Genomic DNA, 18,506 nt, shown 5'->3' on the forward strand with positions numbered 1-18,506 from the left:
GCCGCTAAAAATATTTTTTGTAGTAAATATATACCAACGAGATATGTATAGCTAAATAAAAATAGTTAAACTAGAATTGCCTTTAACAATAAATTTGTCATATTTTTCCGTCATAATTTATATGTTTAATGAGTTTTTAAATTCTCTTTTTCCAATTGATCGTAAAAAATAAATTATATTCGCAAAAAACCTTTTAATCGGTGTGAAAAAAATGTACTAATGAAATTGAAACAATATTTTTAAGCAATAACATAAAATAAATATGTTTTATAAATTATTCATCATTAATTTCCAGCTAAGATCTTTGAATACATTTTTTACTAATTATTTTCTTTTATTTAATTAAAATAGTAAATGTAATCATAATTTGCTATTTTTTAATTAAATAAACTTTTTAATTTGAAATGTACCATATAATTTCAACAGAATACATAATAAAGATTTTTTTGTTTAGTTTTTAAATTTTTTGTCTGAAGACAAAATTTGTAAATTAATTTGTCAGACAATTAAGATTCTCTCATATTTGATTTCACGTCATTTACTCTTTACATATACATTAAAAATTTAATTAATATTTTTTGAAAATATTCTGTGTTAAGAATGTATATAAAAAGAATTCCAATGATTGCCCTTCTAATGTATTTGATGTTTTATTTATGTGTTATACTAACAAATAGAGATCATGAGTTAATCGAAAGCCTTCGAATTGATTTATCTGGTTTGTTCAGTGTAAAAAAATATATTCAAAAATTAGATGGTATTTTGAGCGAGTACGAGCCTGAACATCCAAAAATTGAAGATTATGATACTGAAGAATATAATTTCAAAGAAAGCAGCTTTGAAAGTGAATGGACTCGCAGGTGGAATAAAGAGTGTGAAAAACACGTAGATATAGTGTTCGATATATATTTTCGCAATGTACGTGTAAAAATCCAACGAGAGTTATTTAATGAAATGGAATATGAAGACGTTAACCAATTTGATCATACGCGTAGCTTAAGGTGTGAACATGAATTAGCTGATAAAATATTCCACGCAATCAAAGGTATTCAAAAGCAAAAGAACGAAGAACTTCAAAAGTTTAACGCCAAGATAAACTACATCCGGGAAGATATAAAGAGGGATAAACTTGCGCTCGAAAGGAGATATTGTAAATAAAATTGTAGTATTTGTAGTATATATATATTTTTATGAAATATATAAATTTTATTGTAAATTTTTTTACAAAATTAGTCACCATCTTATTTATTTGATAAGTTGCTTTCATTTAGTTAAATTATGTTAAAATTTTTTATTAACCATTGTACTAAGTATGAAAAATATCAAAAATCTCATAATTATTGAATTTAAATAAAAGATGTTTTTGTTTATAAACAAAATAATTAATATTCTATTCCTTTTCAATGACACAAATACTCTGTGTTTTATTGATAAACTAAGAGTTTATGTGTATCAAGGAACCATATACACTACAATATAAATATATAACATTTTCACACTGCTCTAATTGTTACTAATTACCGTATATCATTCATTGGTGCTTTTTGGTATTTTGAATATAGAATGTTTTTTATACATTAGAGATACTCTTTTTTATGCATAACCGCTTTATTTTTTTCCAATAATTTTTGCTTTCAAAAAATAATTCCATTATTTGACATTGCAAAAAAATCCGCGTGTCTAATTTATTGCGTGTTGAAAATTTACAGATACTTCGACTAAGTTGTTCAATCATGCTATAAAAGAGTTTTAAAAATATATCTTAAAACAAGTTAAATGTATCAAAATAAAAATCATTCATTAAGTACCACTCCGTTAGTTAAATGTATTTGACCTAGATCTTATAGCTACCTACACCACTTTGCTACCACATAAATTGATAATGTTCATGTTTAATTTAGTTTACTCATTCCGCTAATTGAAGTATATGGCGATAAGAATAAAACCTTTTATGTCTTTATATATTTTATTAAGTTGTTTCGGGCTGCTATTATAGATTGTAGGAAAAATCCATTAAATATAACGTGGCAGTTTTGACCTAAATAATACATGAGATAGTAAAAAATAAGTTCAATTAGTAACTTATTCTCTTGAAATTAATTCGAAACTGATTTTTTAGGCGTCAAGTGAGTATTTACTTAAACTTTAATTTATTGACGATTATTCTGTACTACATTATTACAATAAAAATCATTTTTTATTTGCAATGTCAAGCCTATTTAATGCCGTTTTTGAAGTAAATACCTCTTTAAATAAATTTTTTTTTTAGTAAAATGATGTTTTTAATACACACTATTTTACCTTATATTATATAATAAAAATTTTTACATATTTTTTTTTATTTTTTATAATTTTCTTCATGGCTACTTTTCTCATCGTCAGCTATCAAATACTCTTCAATCCGTTTTTTACTTTCAATTAAAAAAGGTTTTAATCTTTCAGATGCATAAGTAAAAACATGTCCACTTTCACTAGATACAATCAATAAAACATCTGACCCCGTCAATGTCGATATCTCATATGCTTTTTTCATTATCCCTTTTTTCCTTTTACTAAATGTAACATTCCGTCTATTTTTTTCTTCTATATATTTGATTTTCGGGTCTGTTTTTTTAGATAATGAATTGTATTCAAATCCCATTTCCCTTAAATTAAAATTTGGATTTATATTATCATATTCAGGGTTCATATCATAATGCTTAATGTTTTTTGATGAGTATAAATTTCTCCTTTTGTTGTGGTCGTATCCGTTTATGATTTTTGGTTCATAAGGTGGTTTTGTATATTGTGGATTATTGAAGAATGACATTTCTTCGTTATAGTTTTGTGGGTTTTTATAATTTGGTCTATTTTGATATTCCTCTTCTGAAGATGAGTCTGTTGTTCTTTTAGTTTTCATTTTGGTACTAAAAAGTATAATGTTTTTAAGTATATTATGGGATAATGAATAAATTAAAAAAAATAAGGAGGTAAAGTATAAAAAAGTTAAAAGTTATTTGACCTTTATAAAGGTTAATAGATTATTTTTTATATTTATTTTTGATTTATGATTAACTTTTTAAAGTATCAAATAGTGTTTTATTATATTGTACCAATAAGAATTAAAAATGATAAAATTTTAAGTATAAATTAGATTATAATTTTTCATAAAAGATCATTTGCAAGTATTTGTTTGAATCATTTTAATGTTTATGTTTTTTTTTAAACGATGAAATTCTTAAAGATGCTTTGTTTGAAGAATTCCAAAGGTTTTTTCCGGAAATTTTTTTGATTTATTAATACAACATTGACGTATATAATTTTTTACATATTATATTTTATATTTTTTAAATATATACTTAATGTTGTTTTTTATACATTATATATTTTTCAATATAAATTTAATGTTTTTTTTGTACATTATATTTTTTATTTCAAATCTAAACACAGTATATTGGTTTTTATATTATAAAAATACTTCTTTATTTTTTAGGCCGCAAATATAGCCTAATGTGCTTTTTTTTAAATTTAAATTTTTTTTTTCACACAATATATTTTGTTTTGTAATTTTTTATAAACACAGTATATTGGTTTTTTAAACACATTATAAATTTTTTTTTAAACACTTTATGTTTTTTTTTAATATTATATACACATTTTTTTAATAATTTGTTTCTGTTTCATTAGACTCCTCATTTCTCTTCTTAAAATTCCTTCTACACATGTTTTCATTCCCAAAACTCAAATCTATATCACTATTATTATTATCAAAACTCATATCAAGTTCTCGTCTCCTATTTATAAATTTTTCAAATGCTCCCCTATGATCATAAATATTTTTATATTGTAAATCATTATATTCCTCATTAATAATCCGTCCATACCTTTCAAATATGTCGTCATTATGACTCATTATATTTTTTCTTATTACACACAAGTTTCGTTTTTTTTTATCATTTAAATGTGTTCTCGCCATTTTACTATACGACTCAGGTATTATATTTTTCCGTATCTGGCTATAAATAGTACAACAGACTCCTCTTTCTTCATGATTATATACGTTATATATGACTATATGTACTATTTTGTCCATAAATTTTGCAGTATAAATTTTTTTTATTAATGGGTTAGTACTCCGTTTTTCTACATACATCATAAATGGACCTAGGGCCCTTGACGGTGACCAGGATTTTGAGTCAGTCCATCGTATGATACCACTTTCTTCTTCTAAGTATACGAATGAGTATCCTGGTTTTATCATTCGTTTTTCGTTTTCTGTTAGTCTTCTTTTTAGTCTGTTTAAGAGTCCTTCCATTGCTAAGTTGATTATGTGGCTACATTCCATTTCAGAATGAAGACATCCTATGAAATTAGTAAGATTTTCCATATTAGGGTTGATTAGAGATTATTAAGACTTTTCATGATTTAGAAGTAACTTTATTTTATACTTGACATATAGAATATTAATTAAATTTTTTTTTACAATATTATTTAGATTAATTATGAATTTATAAATAAGTTTTTTATAAATTCCTGATTAATCTTTTTTTATATATTTCTTGAGTATTTTGACATGTATCTTTAATATTTTAGTATGCTCAGATAAGGTTAATTATATTTTTAATTTGAGACATGTCAAAAACCATAAAAAAATATAAAAAAGATGAGTAAAGTATCTATAAAAAAATATAAAAAAGATGAATAAAGTATCTATAAAAAAATATAAATATGATGTGAATTATATAATTAAGATAATTACTTATATAATGAATTATTTTATTATTTTATCTTGCTTCGAGTTGTACTACATTTTTAGTCCTCATCTTCCTTAAGATTCTGTTCCCACAGTCCAGACATTTTATGGGGTCCCCTTGTTTTATTTGTCTCTCAGTGATGCAGTTCAGACAAGCGTAGCTGTAAATTTTCTCCTCATTCATGAGGGGTAAAATATTATGGATTTAAATAAATGAAGGAAGTGACTACAGTTCTGTAAGAAACATGACTCATTTCATCTTGTTGAGATATTGTGCTTTTATCACTTAATGATAAAGTGCTTTGATCACTTATTAATATTGTGCTTTGGTCACTTATTAATATTGTATTTTGATCTTGAAAAGATGTTATACTCTGGTCTTGAAAAGACGATATACTCTGGCCTTGGGAAGATGTTGTGCTCTGGTCACTTATTAATATTGTATTTTGATCACTTATTAATATTGTATTATGGTCTTGAGAAGATATTGTGCTTTGATCTTGACTCATTTCATTTTGATCTCTTAGTGATATTGTGCTTTGATCTTGAGAAGATACTGTCTTATATTCTGTGTAATATTTAGTCCTGTATATAGTGACTGTCTTTTTAGGGGGTCTTTCTATTTCTAAGTCCAGGATGATTTGTCGGCCCTTCTTGCACTTGGGGCGTGTACTCGGGGGACTAACAGAGGACGGGATTGTGGAATCTAAAGACAAGGCATTAGTGCTCACATATTTATCTATGATAGTATTCATAGACTTGTTTATATTCTCATTTGACTTAATCTGATCACTTGAGACCAGTGACAGGGTTACTAATTCTATATTACTCTGGGGGAATATACTAGTAGGGGTAAATGTTCTATTTGTCTCTGTTTCTTCTACTAGTAAAGTTATAAGATCATCCTGACTGGAAGAGATGCTCTTTAAATTCACCGTAGGAAGGAAAAGGGACGAGGATCCTGATAGAGAGCTGGTATTTAACATATCTCTAGTATTAGACAATATACTTGAGTCACTAATAGACTTTATACTGGATTTATATTCTTGATTTTCTTCTATACTTGTGACATTTATAGTACTTGACTTATTTGTTTTATTTTCTTCTGAGTTTATATCAAATTTATATTTTATCTCACTGGTCTTATTTTCTTGAGTCTTCTTGTCTTTGTACAGTAGTCCCTTAAATGTATTTTTTTCCTTATCGGGGAACCTATTAAATGTATTTTTTTCTTTCTTAGGGGGTCTATTAAATATGTTCCCTGTCTTCTCTGGGTTCCCCAGTAAGTCACAGTTCTTTTTATTTATTTGTACCGTGTTTCTAATATTCTTGTCTCTGCTTACTTTTTTCTTCTTTTTCTGTTTCTTTATGGTCACTGTACTTGAGACAGTCTTTGTTTTATATATTGTGACGGGAGAGTGCATGTCCTTATTCTGTTTAAGTTTATTTAAATCTTCCTTATATATTGTTCTGTATATTGTAGTAGTAGATATTTTATCTTGATCTGACTCTGTGGTCAGTTCACTGAGTTTTGTATAAGTGGGCTTGTCTTCTATCGTCTTATAAATTGTAGTGGTGTCTTTAGTATCATCAAATATTATATATTTCTTCGTAGTAGTAATCCGGTCTCTCTTAGTAATTGTCTTGGTCCTGGTCTCTTTCTTAGTGTCTGTCTGTGTCTCGATCTCTTTCTTATACACTGTCCTTGTGTAGGACAGTGTCTTCTTCTCTACTTGTCTCTTCAGAAGAGTCTTTATATTTGTAGTAGTGGATGTTAAGACTACAATATTCTTAATATTCCTTATCTCTTGTATTAGATCATTATAAGGGAAGTTAGGTCTACTTGTAACAGTTGAGATAGAAGTAGTAGTGCATGTACTTGTAATCTGTCCTACTAATGTAAGAGGATTCTCTTTATAAGTCGAGTACGGCACAATAATATCCTCCGTATAAATCGAATATGGCCCGAGAGGATTTACAATATTCTTTGTATCTTTATAAAGACCATTAGGATTCACTTTATAAGTAGTGTATGGCATAAGAGGAGTCTCATTATGCTTTGTATTATGGCATCTATTAAATAATATCTGATTCTGCACTAAATAATTATACAAATCTCTATCAGACACTGAAACATAAGAAGGAGACTTAACAGACTTGTACCACTCATTGAGACTACAAATATCATAAGTCTTATCTTGGAATCTGAGATAATTATCTACTTTCTTCTTTAGTAAATTTATATACGCAGACTTATTAAAGGCACAATATCTTTCACAATCTTTATTGTAACTACTGCAATTACAAGATTGTAAATCACTTTGAGAGGACAAAAGCAAGAAAAAGAGGGAAAACATTGTTTTGTTAGTAAACAAAAACAAAGAAAATATTTATCATAAAAATATTTTCTATGTGAAATATCTACTTTATAAGGACTAAAACTCCATGCATTAAATCTATAAGCTTACACATTTGCAACTCAAAGCATTAAATCCATAAGTTTACACATTTCATAACTCCACAAATTTGAACCTTTATACATTTTGTAACTCCACATATTATCTTGACTTCATACATTTACAACTCACAAAATCTTTGTTTATACATTTTGTAACTCTCCATATTGTTCTATAACTAAGAATATTTTGTCTGTTAATTTTTGAATATTCATGCAGAAATTTTATATTTATAGTAAAAAAGTAGAGTTTGTTTGTTCAAACAAACTGCATAAAAAATCAAAAATAAAACTATAAATTATACTTTATGTATTATGATAATCAATTTCTAAACTATACATTTTAAAATTTAAAAAAATAATTTTTTTTGTAAAATATTATATATGAGATCTAATGCACTCGAAATTAAACATACAAGCAGTTTAAAAAATTATGTAATTTTTTTGAAAGTCAATTTTTTTTACTCTAAAACACTTAAAAAACATATTAAAACACTGTTACAAAATATATTTTACCCCCATTAATAAAAAAAATTTTTCAAATTAATTTACTTTTTTAATTAAATTAATTAAAAATTCAATTTATTATTTTTGAAACATATTTTCTGTTTCTGAAACACATTTCAAATATTTAAACAATAACAAAAGTAAATAAACAAAAAACTCATGATACTCTTTTACATTTTCAATATAACTTGTAAGATATTTGACAACAAAGAATTTGCTAGTTTCCTTGATGAAAAGTTTAATAAAGAAGAAAAACCTGGTATAGAGAAGTTTGTGGATAATCTTGATACTAGTGAGTCTATAAATTTGATAACAAAAGACAATTTGGCGCCACAAGCAGGTGGAGAAGCGAAACCACAAGCAGGTGGTAAGGCAGGCGGCGAATCAAAACCACAAGCAGGCGGAGATAAAAAAGAAGGCGGCAAGGCAGGAGATAAAAAAGGAGGTGGCGACAAAAAAGAAGGAGGTGATGATAAAAATGTTACAGTTCAACAAATTAAAGTAAAAGATAAAGATGCGAAACTTGTAAAATCAACTGATGGTGATGGAACAAGTATAATTGTACTTGCTGATCAAGAAATTATGAATAATGAAGAAGAATTAAAAAAATTACCATCTGAAATAGGACAAGCCGGTGGAAAAGAAGGCGAGAAAAAAGCCAGTGGAAAAGGAGGCGAATCTAAACCTCAAGCTGGAGGAAAAGGAGGTGAGCAAAAAGCTGGTGGAAAAGGTGGCGAGCAAAAAGCTGGTGGAAAAGGAGGCGAATCTAAACCACAAGCAGGTGGTAAAGGTTCTCCTCTTATAAACTCCCCATCTCAAGAATCAACCCAAGAAGGTCTTTCCCTATCAGAAAATTTTGACTCATCACTAGGCGATAAAAAAAATAAAAACCGAGAAGCATCAATTACTGTAATGATAAATAACGAGCCGAAAAATGTAAAAGTAGGTATAAAAACTTTTACTATAATCGAATCTATCTCTCAAGAAGCTATTAAAGATAAAAAAGGTAGTGTATCTGATAAAAGTATACAATCGTATCAAAAAATTAATACACCAGAAATGAAAAAAGATACAGAGGAAAAGAAAAACGAAGAGATAAAAAAGAAAGAAGCGGAAGTTAAAAAAGAAGCAGGGAAAGATAAAGAAGCGAAAAAGAAAGCTGAAGAAAAAAAAGATAAAGAAAAAGAAAAAGAAGAAAAAAAAGATAAAGAAGTGACAAAGAAAGATGAGGAGAAAGAAAAAGATGCAAAGAAGAAAGCAGACGAAAAAAAAGAGAAGGAAAAAGAAGAGAAAGAAAAAGAGGCAAAGAAGAAAGCGGAAGAAAAAAAAGAAGAAGTAAAAAAACAAGCAGAAGAACCTAAAAAGAAAATTGAAGATAAAAAAAAAGAAGATAAAAAAGCTGAAGACAAGAAAAAAGAAGATAAAAAAGCTGAAGACAAGAAAAAAGAAGATAAAAAAGCTGAAGACAAGAAAAAAGAAGGAGACACTGGGAATTTAGAAAAAGCAATCGACAAAAGCCAAGAAAAAATAGTTAAAGACGCTCAAAAAAACAAAGAAGATATCAAAAAAGATATAAACCAATCAAAAACTGACATTAAAAAAGATTCCAAAGAAAATAAAGAAGAAATAAAAAAAGAATTAGATAAGAAAGAAATAAAATACGAGACACCTGACTTCGAGTCTGCTTCTAAACCAGAAAAACAAGGAATTTGGTCATCAATTTTTAATAATAATGATAATAAAAGGTTAAATAAATCCGAAGAAGAAGCAAGTAAAAAGAAGTCAGAAAATACAGATTTGAATAGTAAGAAAGCACTTGAATCAGTAGTCTTTGAAGGGAATACTAAGGATATGAAACCAGTCACGAATAATAATAAAGACCAAGGGTCTGCTTCAATTGATGATCTTCTTTATGTAATAAAGAATATGCCTGGGAAAGTTAATATTAATAAAGATGGACCTAAGATTTTTATAGAGGGAGATTTTAAATCTCCTAATATGAAAGATAAGAAAAAGAGTGAGTTTAAGTTTAGTGGAGTAATTAAATCTAAAGCAAGTCAATAATTAAAAAATTATTATAAAAATATTATATTTTTTAAATGTCCCATCGAATTATATATTTGATATATAAAAAAATATTATATTTTTTAAGTAGCATATTTAATTATAAAGTCAATTATTATTATATTGACTTTTTATTCGAATAATAAAATTATTGAACATATACTTTCTTAATAATTTGTTTATTTAAACCAAAATCTTAATATAAAAAATATGAATATAACAATCACCAATCCTGTCACAAATATCTTATTATCTGCCAAATATCTTCTATCGATTTCATTTACAAGTTCTTTACTCAGTCCTAATTTTATTAATCCTCCTTTTAATCTCGAATTTGTTCTTTCAATATATCGCCCTTGTTTTTGTATAGTGTCTAGAATATTTACTGCGTCTGTTATAATATTATTGACTCTTTGTGTCTTCTCATTATAATATGTGTCTTGAGTACACTCAGTAAAAGGCTCGTCTGGCTTCAATTTGCTTTTTATCATTTCTTCGTCTTCTTCTTTCCGTCTCATTAATCTTTTATTACTAAGTTTAATAATCCTATGATTGAAATCTTCAGCTTTTAATTTTAATTCTGTGTCTTGGATATAACTAACTAATTTTACAAATTTTTGGATTCTTATGGCCAGTGTGCCAATATTTTGAAGAGACTCTTCTGACTTCAGAAGTTCTGCTTCTATTTCTTCTGATTCTTTTTGTAATTTTTTTATATTTGTCATGATAAAGGGCAGAATTATAAAATCATTGTGTTATTTTTACATAGACAAGGATATTTGTCAGATATAAGACATTTATAATTCTAAATAGAAACTATAATAAGGAATTTTCACATTTAGAATGTTATTACTTTACTTCTCTAATATTCATAATATTACTCAATATACTAGTCTTCCCACTATGTTAAATCAGATTTGAGTGGTATTTCTTGTAAATTAAAGTACTTTAGATTTATAAATGATTATTCAATAATAATTTTTTACAAATGTATTTTAAAATGTATATGAGTTGCAAGGTCATAATAACTAAGCTTACTAGTCCATTACCTTAAAAAAGACTTCCCCCCAATAGAAGAAGATAGGGCCTGATTAAAGCCCTAGCAAATCTGAATGACATAGGATTTATGTCAACTACAAATCTTCATAATATAATTTCATCTTGTAAAATATAATATTTTTCATATAATTCATGCAGATTTGTCTCTATTTATAGTTTTCATAAAATGCATAAACAAAAAACAAACAAATTCGAAATAAATACTTTAAAGACTTTTAATTTTTAATTTTATAATTCTAAGCTTCAACAACTACACACTTAATTCTTTCACAAGGATTTTCACATTCTTCTTCTTCACATGAACATTCTTGTTCACATTCCACATCTTCTTCATTATCATCTCCTTCTAAAACAACAGTAGTAGATACTGGATCATTCTTAGGCGAAGGCGCATTGACTGTTACAGTTTTGTATTCTGTGACTGTGACTGTTTGAGCATCTTGAGTCTTTACAACTACTTCTGGTGGTAATTGGACAGTAGACATGATAACTTCTGCGGGCATAGTGACTGTATTAGGAGGAAGTTGTAGAGTCTCAGTCAGTGTGGAGTAAACTGTAAGAGTAACTGTCTCTGTTACTGTTTGAGGAGTGGCTGTGACTGTCTTGGTAATTATGGCAGAGGGATGTTTATTTATCTTCGGAGTGCATTTGTTTTTAACTTTGACTCTTAGTGTCTGGACAGAAGGTTCTTCACATGTTTCTGGGATTTGTACTGTTGGACTCACTTTTTGTTCAGGAGTAGGCTGAGATGGATGCGCTTCTTCAGTCAATCCTTGAGAAGGTTCTGGAGCTGGGCCATTTTGACCGCCTGCTTGTGGTTCAGTAGGAGAGACTGATTGGGCTTCACCTCCAGCGCCACCCGCATCACTTGCGCCGCCTGCTGCACTTTGAGGTCCACCTGCGCCACCAGCTCCGCCTGCACTTTGAGGTCCACCTGCGCCACCAGCTCCGCCTGCACTTTGAGGTCCACCAGCTCCGCCAGCTCCACCAGCGCTTTGAGGGCCACCAGCCCCGCCTGCACTTTGGGGTCCACCTGCACTTTGGGGTCCACCTGCACTTTGAGGTCCGCCTGCACCACCTGCTGCACTTTGAGGTCCACCTGCGCCACCAACTCCGCCAGCGCCGCCTGCACTTTGAGGGCCACCAGCTCCGCCTGCTGCACTTTGAGGTCCACCTGCGCCACCAACTCCGCCAGCGCCGCCTGCACTTTGAGGGCCACCAGCTCCGCCTGCACTTTGGGGTCCACCTGCACCGCCTGCACTTTGGGGTCCACCTGCACCGCCTGCTGCACTTAGAGGTCCACCTGCGCCACCACCTACGCTCTTTTGTCCGCCTGCACTCTGAGGTCCTCCAGCTGCACTTTGGGGCCCACTTACTGCTGATTCTTTCTTATCACAGACTTTATTCAAAGTATCAACTTGTTTTTTCACTGTTTCTTCATCAACACTCTTATCTTGATAAACTCCCACATCTGTAAGCTTGCCTTTCTCAGGTATCTCTTCATTCTTACATGAACAATCTTGTCCTACAAACAAGCCCGATGAATCCTTTATCACTCCATTTTCTTCTTTCATCTTGATTTTACCACTATAATCAGTGTACTCGCCTTTTTCATTTTTACTACACAACACTTTGTCAATCTTCTTGCATTCCTGGCATTCTTTTAATACATTTTCTACTGTTGAAGAATCAATCTTTACTGCTGACTCGATTTTCGCGTCTGTTTCTTTTGTACCTGGAGATGGTTCTTTGCCTACTGCTGATGATAAAGCAGATTGACTTTTTGCAATAGAAGAAGCAGGTGCTTTACTAGATGAACTTGAGACGAATGAAACTAATGGAGTGCTCATTGATGCACTGGATACGAATGAAACTAGTGGACTGCTCATAGATGCACTCGAAAGAGGTAAAGAAGAGCTTTGAGCCATAGAAGATTGTGAAGCCGACATAGACTGTGAAGCCGAAATTGGAATGGATTGAGAAGCAGAAACCGACATAGATTGAGAAGCAGAGGCTGGTACAGATTGGGAAGCAGACTGGGTCTGAGAAGCTGTTTTTGATTGTGAGGCTGATTGTGTCTGAGAAGCCGTTTTTGATTGAGCCGCAGTACTCGCTCCCTCTGATTTTTGAGATACAGATTTTTTATCTTTTTCTTCTATCTTTTTATCTTTATCCGCCTTTTCTTTCTCTTTCTTTTTGTCTTCTTTCTCTTTCTGTTTCTTCTCTTCTTCTTTCTTAGGCGCTTCCTCGGCTTTCTTCTTCTCTTTCTCCGCTTTTTCTTTTTCTGTCTCTTTCTTTTTGTCCTCTTTCTCTTTCTGTTTCTTCTCTTCTTCTTTCTTAGGCGCTTCCTCAGCTTTCTTCTTCTCTTTCTCAGCTTTTTCTTTTTCCTTCTCTTTTTCTTTCTCCGCTTTTTCTTTTTCTTTCCGTTTCTTCTCTTCTTCTTTCTTAGGCGCTTCTTCCGCTTTCTTCTTTTCTTTCTCAGCTTTTTTCTCTTCTTTTTCTTTCTCTTTCTGTTTTTTTTGTACTTCTTTCTCAGCTTTCTTCTCTTCTCTTTGTTGCTCCTTTTGTTTTTTCTGTTCTTCTTTCTTAGGCGCTTCTTCAGCTTTCTTCTTTTCTTTCTCAGCTTTCTTTTCTTCTTTCTTTTGTTCTTTCTGCTGTTTCTGTTCTTCTTTCTTAGGTGCTTGTTCAGCTTTCTTTTGTTCTTTTTCTTCTTTCTTTTGTTCTTTTTGTTGTTTCTGTTCTTCTTTCTTAGGTGCTTGTTCAGCTTTCTTTTCTTCTTTCTTTTGTTCAGCTTGTTTCGGTGCTGCTTCGCCACCCGGTTCTTGTTTTGTATCTCCACCTTTCAAGTTCGATACTATAGGTGTTACACCTATCATGTTAGAGTTTTTCAGTTTATTTACTTGGAATTTCTTGATGGTATCATTTTTCTTTAAGTTTATTGTCTTTGCTTGTTTAAATATCTCGTCTATAAGTTGTTGTCCATTTTTAAATTCTTTTAAGTTTAGGTAGAATGTCTTTTCAGTTAGAATGTTTGTAATTAATAGGAGTAGGAATAAAAGTCTGTTGGTGTTTTTATACATTCTCATTGTTATTTTTGTTATGATAGAGAATATATTTTTAATATGTTTCAAGATTATTTATTTGATACAATGTTACAAAATATATTATAAAAAAAATAACTAAGGAAGATATTACATAATATAAAACATGTAGAAACAGCTTATTATATAGTTTTTATATATTTAAAGCATTCAATAAAAGTTAAATATTTTTTTCATTTGATTTTTTTTAGGGTTTGATATTTTTCCAATTCAATATAGTTTAAAATTAATAATTTTAAAAGACACGGTTTTTTATAAGTTTTAGTAGTTTTTTTTATTAAAAAAGTTTATTTTTATATTTTGTGTAAAATATCTAAGTAGATCACGTTTTTTTTTAATATGGCTATTCAACATATAAATCAGGAGATTTGTTTATGTTTTTTACATATACACCAGTTCTTGTTTTTTAGAATATTTTTGATATACTGTTATTTTTTTAACATTTTGTTTTTAATATATGTAAAAATTTTTATCGTTTTTAATATTGACTTTTATTTTTAGAATATGCCTTTTTTCCTAGCTATAGAAGCTTTCGATCTAATCGTACTTAATTTAAATTTAAACTTAATTATTTATAATGCACAGTTCTTAATTTAATTATAGCGTTAAGCTTTAGTCTACTGTTTAAAAATTTTTTATTATTTTTCTAGTGTATTTTGGTACCAAAAAACATGCTATTCCACTCATTAATATTCCCAATCCTATAATTCCCATTTCTTTATTATCAATACGCTCAAATAAATATTTACTCAAAACCCAATTTATAAATTCATTATCCACCCAATTTAGTATTAATAATAAGATATTAAATATTAAAAATAATCCCGATATTTTTATAATTCGTCTATTTTGATATATACTTTCTCTATGTGGTACTGCGTCACTAAAATACAGTCCATTAAACACAGATTGACATGCACTTATAAAGAACACGATTGTACCCGCTTTAGATTTCTCAGTTATCTCATCAGACCCAGGGCCATACATAGATAAATAGAATATTATTAGAGATTGGGATATTAGACTTACACAAAAAGGAATATATTCTTTATAATCGAATAAAGAGATATTAGGAGGAGATTTGTATAATTTATCGTTCATATTAAAATTTGGTATGATGAGCATCATAGGGACAATTATGAAGATGTCTATGTGTAGAGTCTGGAAGTCACTCAGGAATAAATTCCTGAGGACTAAGAAGCCTAAGCAGAAGAAAGCGAGTAAATAAGTCATAGAGACATATTTGAAAAGTGAAATAGACGAGACATACGCATTTCTACATTCTTTGATTAGTAAAGGGACAGATTTGATATTTGAGGCGCAGAAACTTGACGCCAAACTCGCCTCGTTATGAGCCAAGGCAATGCCCACGTCTGCAGTGGCGATAGCCCCACTGTCATTTGCCCCATCTCCACAGAACAAGATTTTATTTTTATTCCTTAAATCTTCCACTAGACTTTTCTTCTGCGCAGGATTAAACCTGGCGAATATTTTGCCTTTTTCCAATATAAAATTGAAATAATTTGTATTTTTGAAATATTCATATTCTTTCCCTTCACATGCGACGACGAAGTCATCGCAGTACGTGTCATAATTATTTTTATATAAAAGAAGTCTGACTTTATCGAAGACAAGGTCTTCGTCACTTAGACACACCCAGTCTACGTCATAAATAGATGTACATTTCTCTGGGAGTACAGGGAAGATGACAGTAGGATTGTCTATAATTCCACTTTCTCTTCCTACAGAAATGGCAGTCAGGATGTTGTCCCCTGTACAAATCAAGGGGTTAATATTTGCCTGGTTTAATTCAGTGATGACCGATTTTGACTCAGGTTTAAGTTTATTTGAGAAGACGACCAGGCCTAAGAAAAGTAAATCTTTTTCGCATTCTTCTTGTGTGCCTATTTCTTTGATTTCTTTGTATGCCAAGGATATGACCCTGTGGCCTACGAGGGAATGTTCTTTGACTTTCAAGTCGTAGTTTTCTGGGATTATTTTTAGTAGATTTTTTATTTTATCAGGGGATCCCTTTGTGAAGATGTATTTTTTTGTATTATTTTTCACTATGACGCTCATTCTTTTTGCCTCTGAAGAGAAGTCGAATGTTCTCAAAATTTGCACGCAATTTGAGTCTTCAAATTTAAATGCATCTCTAAATATGTTTAATTCGTCATTGAATTCATCTTTATTAAATCCATCTCTACATTCATCTTTACATGCATCTTTACAAACATCTTTACATGCATCTCTATATATGTTTAATTTGTCATCCCCATGTAGATTTAGTTCATTTTCCCCATGTAGATTTATTTCTTCTCTATTAAATTTCATATCTTCTTTTATAGTATAAAATAACTTGTCATGATTTTTATCTTTCTCTTTTAAAAAGGGCCCTGTTATATTTTCATATCTCCCCATTATTATCTCCCTCATACACTCTTTTTCATTCTTCATTACTAATCTGGACTCTGACAATATAAACATTTGTATATCCAAATTATCTCCACAATATTTCCCATCTAATTCATAAACAGAATGACAAGAACTAAATCCCATCCTTGACATTCTACTAATATTTCTTATACTAGATGTCTTCATATTTAAATCATCAAAATATAGAAACTCTAGTCCTTCACTCGTCAGTGTACCTGTTTTATCAAATATTGCCATATTAATATTTCCTGATAGAAATATTCTGTCTGTGTTGTTACACTTAATTTTGTAATTTGATAATTTTCTATTTGCGACTTGTGTGCCCACTTTAAGAGAAGCGTATAAAGCGGGACTGGCCAGAGTGAAGAGTAAGTCTAAGCTGTAGATGAAGTTTGAGAAGGGAGACCAGTTTAAAATGAAGTGGAAGTAGAAGCAGTAGAAGATGGTAAAAGATATTGCCAGGATTATAGTGTAGAAAATGTAAGACATGGCTTCTGAGAGAAAAGGAATGTAGACTGGTTTTGGGTTTATGATGTCTTTCATTATTCTGCCTCTAGCAGTATTAAATCCTGTTCCTACTACGACCCCAACAGCGTAGTCTTCTTCATCTTTAAATCGATTTTCTTCATCTTTAATATTTATTTTATTTATGAATTCATCTTTGTTATTTATTTTATTTATGCATTCATCTTTGGTTTTATTCATGCAGTCTTCTTCATCTTTAAATCGATTTTCTTCATCTTTGTTATTTTTGGTTTTATTTATGAATTCATCTTTGGTTTTATTCATGCTGTTTATTTTTCTTTTATTAAGATTTTCCTTATAATATTTATCATTTATCTTTTTATTATGATTATCTTTATTAAGATCATTTTCCTTATTAAGATCATTTATCTTTTTATTAAGATCATTTATCTTTTTATTTTGATTATTCGTTAGGTTCTTCACTCGGTAAAGTGAATTAATCTTCGTATTTTCTAGTCCTTTAAAATCCCCCACACTTCTTAAAACTGATGTCCCACTATACAAAATCGACCCTTGACTCGCACTCTTACAAATGGGCACACTTTCCCCAGTCAAAAAACTTTCATCTGTTATACAATCCCCTTTCAAAATCTTTATATCAGCACAAAGTTCTTCACTAGGTCTTATTATTACCAAATCTCCAGGAAATAAATTCAAAGAATTTATTTCCTGAAATTTCCCATTTCTAAAAACTTTAATTTTACTAAATTTCTGAGATTTCTCCATTTCTTGTTTATGCTTAAAATCTAAATAATTTTCTAAAAAATAAGAATATGTTCTAAATAAGCCTATTACTGAACCATAAGTTTTATATTCAATATTAAACCATAAGATTATACAAAGAATATCTATTAAATTACTAATACTGTAAGTATTAGTAAGTAATATTTGGAAATATGAAGGAAGTTGTAAATTACTAATGTTTTTACCATAAAAAATCTCTTTTTCTTGGAGATCTAAAAATTCTTCATTTATGCTAAGTTTCAATTTTTTTGAATATATATTTTCGAAATTGTCAGTTTGTTTGTTAGACAAACAAACTACGAATTTATCAGAAATATAATCATAAATAAATCTAGAGTATTTTGTATCAAGTATTCTTACAATATTATCTTTTACAAATCTATTTTTATTATTAAGTTCAGTTTTATATTTTATAATTTTTTGTATTTCTAAATTTTTAAATTTATTAGTAATTATTATTATTTCTGCTTCATTTAGATTTGATTTTTTAGTAGTTAGAAATATTTTGATTTTTGGGTTATATTTGCAGATCATGTATAAGAAGCCCAAGGAGATTATACATAAGAAGTTGTAGAAGGAAGAAAGAAGAGTCTTCTTTCTTCCTTCTATGTCTATAAATGAATCTTTATTTCTCATTAAGGGTAAAAAAATGTAAAAATTTTAAGATGCATTTTAAGATGCATTTTAAGATGCCTTTTTAACTTACATTTTAACTTGCATCTTTAACTTGCATTTTTAAGATGCTTTTTAACTCGCTTTTTAAAATGTATTGTCTCTTTACAGATCTTGATTTTATTTTAAAAATCTTGATTGTATCAAATATTAAAGGGGTATTTCCCCTTTTTAACTTATAAAAAGATCAATAATATTTGCTATTATTATA

General features: G+C 29.4%; 8 protein-coding genes across 9 annotated transcripts; 2 read left to right on the forward strand and 6 right to left on the reverse strand.

Moving 5' to 3' along the window:
- Positions 1-636: 636 nt before the first annotated feature.
- On the forward strand, positions 637-1,158 carry VNE69_04055 (uncharacterized protein; the record flags this gene model as incomplete). The annotated part of the gene is made up of 1 exon (XM_065473299.1): positions 637-1,158. One exon carries the CDS (start codon positions 637-639, stop codon positions 1,156-1,158), a length of 522 nt encoding a protein of 173 aa, XP_065329371.1.
- A 1,180-nt stretch (positions 1,159-2,338) lies between these two features.
- VNE69_04056 (serum response factor-like protein) lies at positions 2,339-2,899 on the reverse strand (the record flags this gene model as incomplete). The annotated part of the gene is made up of 1 exon (XM_065473300.1): positions 2,339-2,899. One exon carries the CDS (start codon positions 2,897-2,899, stop codon positions 2,339-2,341), a length of 561 nt encoding a protein of 186 aa, XP_065329372.1.
- Positions 2,900-3,640: 741 nt separating this feature from the next.
- VNE69_04057 (cAMP-independent regulatory protein PAC2 (PAC2)) lies at positions 3,641-4,366 on the reverse strand (the record flags this gene model as incomplete). Its single annotated transcript, XM_065473301.1, has 1 exon — positions 3,641-4,366. One exon carries the CDS (start codon positions 4,364-4,366, stop codon positions 3,641-3,643), a length of 726 nt encoding a protein of 241 aa, XP_065329373.1.
- A 563-nt stretch (positions 4,367-4,929) lies between these two features.
- VNE69_04058 (uncharacterized protein) lies at positions 4,930-7,089 on the reverse strand (the record flags this gene model as incomplete). Of its 2 annotated transcripts, none has more annotated exons than XM_065473303.1 (1): positions 4,930-7,089. In XM_065473303.1, one exon carries the CDS (start codon positions 7,087-7,089, stop codon positions 4,930-4,932), a length of 2,160 nt encoding a protein of 719 aa, XP_065329374.1. The 2 variants fall into 2 exon arrangements, with proteins under 2 accessions (XP_065329374.1, XP_065329375.1); XM_065473302.1 differs by having other exon boundaries at positions 4,930-6,156.
- A 764-nt stretch (positions 7,090-7,853) lies between these two features.
- On the forward strand, positions 7,854-9,758 carry VNE69_04059 (integrase catalytic domain-containing protein; the record flags this gene model as incomplete). The annotated part of the gene is made up of 1 exon (XM_065473304.1): positions 7,854-9,758. The coding sequence occupies one exon, from the start codon at positions 7,854-7,856 to the stop codon at positions 9,756-9,758; it is 1,905 nt and encodes a 634-aa protein (XP_065329376.1).
- Positions 9,759-9,937: 179 nt separating this feature from the next.
- On the reverse strand, positions 9,938-10,483 carry VNE69_04060 (uncharacterized protein; the record flags this gene model as incomplete). Its single annotated transcript, XM_065473305.1, has 1 exon — positions 9,938-10,483. The coding sequence occupies one exon, from the start codon at positions 10,481-10,483 to the stop codon at positions 9,938-9,940; it is 546 nt and encodes a 181-aa protein (XP_065329377.1).
- Positions 10,484-11,053: 570 nt separating this feature from the next.
- Positions 11,054-13,903, reverse strand: VNE69_04061 (putative SP-containing protein; the record flags this gene model as incomplete). The annotated part of the gene is made up of 2 exons (XM_065473306.1): positions 11,054-11,832; positions 11,896-13,903. The coding sequence occupies 2 exons, from the start codon at positions 13,901-13,903 to the stop codon at positions 11,054-11,056; spliced, it is 2,787 nt and encodes a 928-aa protein (XP_065329378.1).
- A 639-nt stretch (positions 13,904-14,542) lies between these two features.
- On the reverse strand, positions 14,543-18,259 carry VNE69_04062 (cation-transporting ATPase; the record flags this gene model as incomplete). The annotated part of the gene is made up of 1 exon (XM_065473307.1): positions 14,543-18,259. The coding sequence occupies one exon, from the start codon at positions 18,257-18,259 to the stop codon at positions 14,543-14,545; it is 3,717 nt and encodes a 1,238-aa protein (XP_065329379.1).
- Between the last annotated feature and the right edge of the window lie 247 nt (positions 18,260-18,506).

Source organism: Vairimorpha necatrix, chromosome 4 (assembly GCF_036630325.1).
Source record: "Vairimorpha necatrix chromosome 4, complete sequence".
Classification (NCBI taxonomy): domain Eukaryota; kingdom Fungi; phylum Microsporidia; family Nosematidae; genus Vairimorpha; species Vairimorpha necatrix.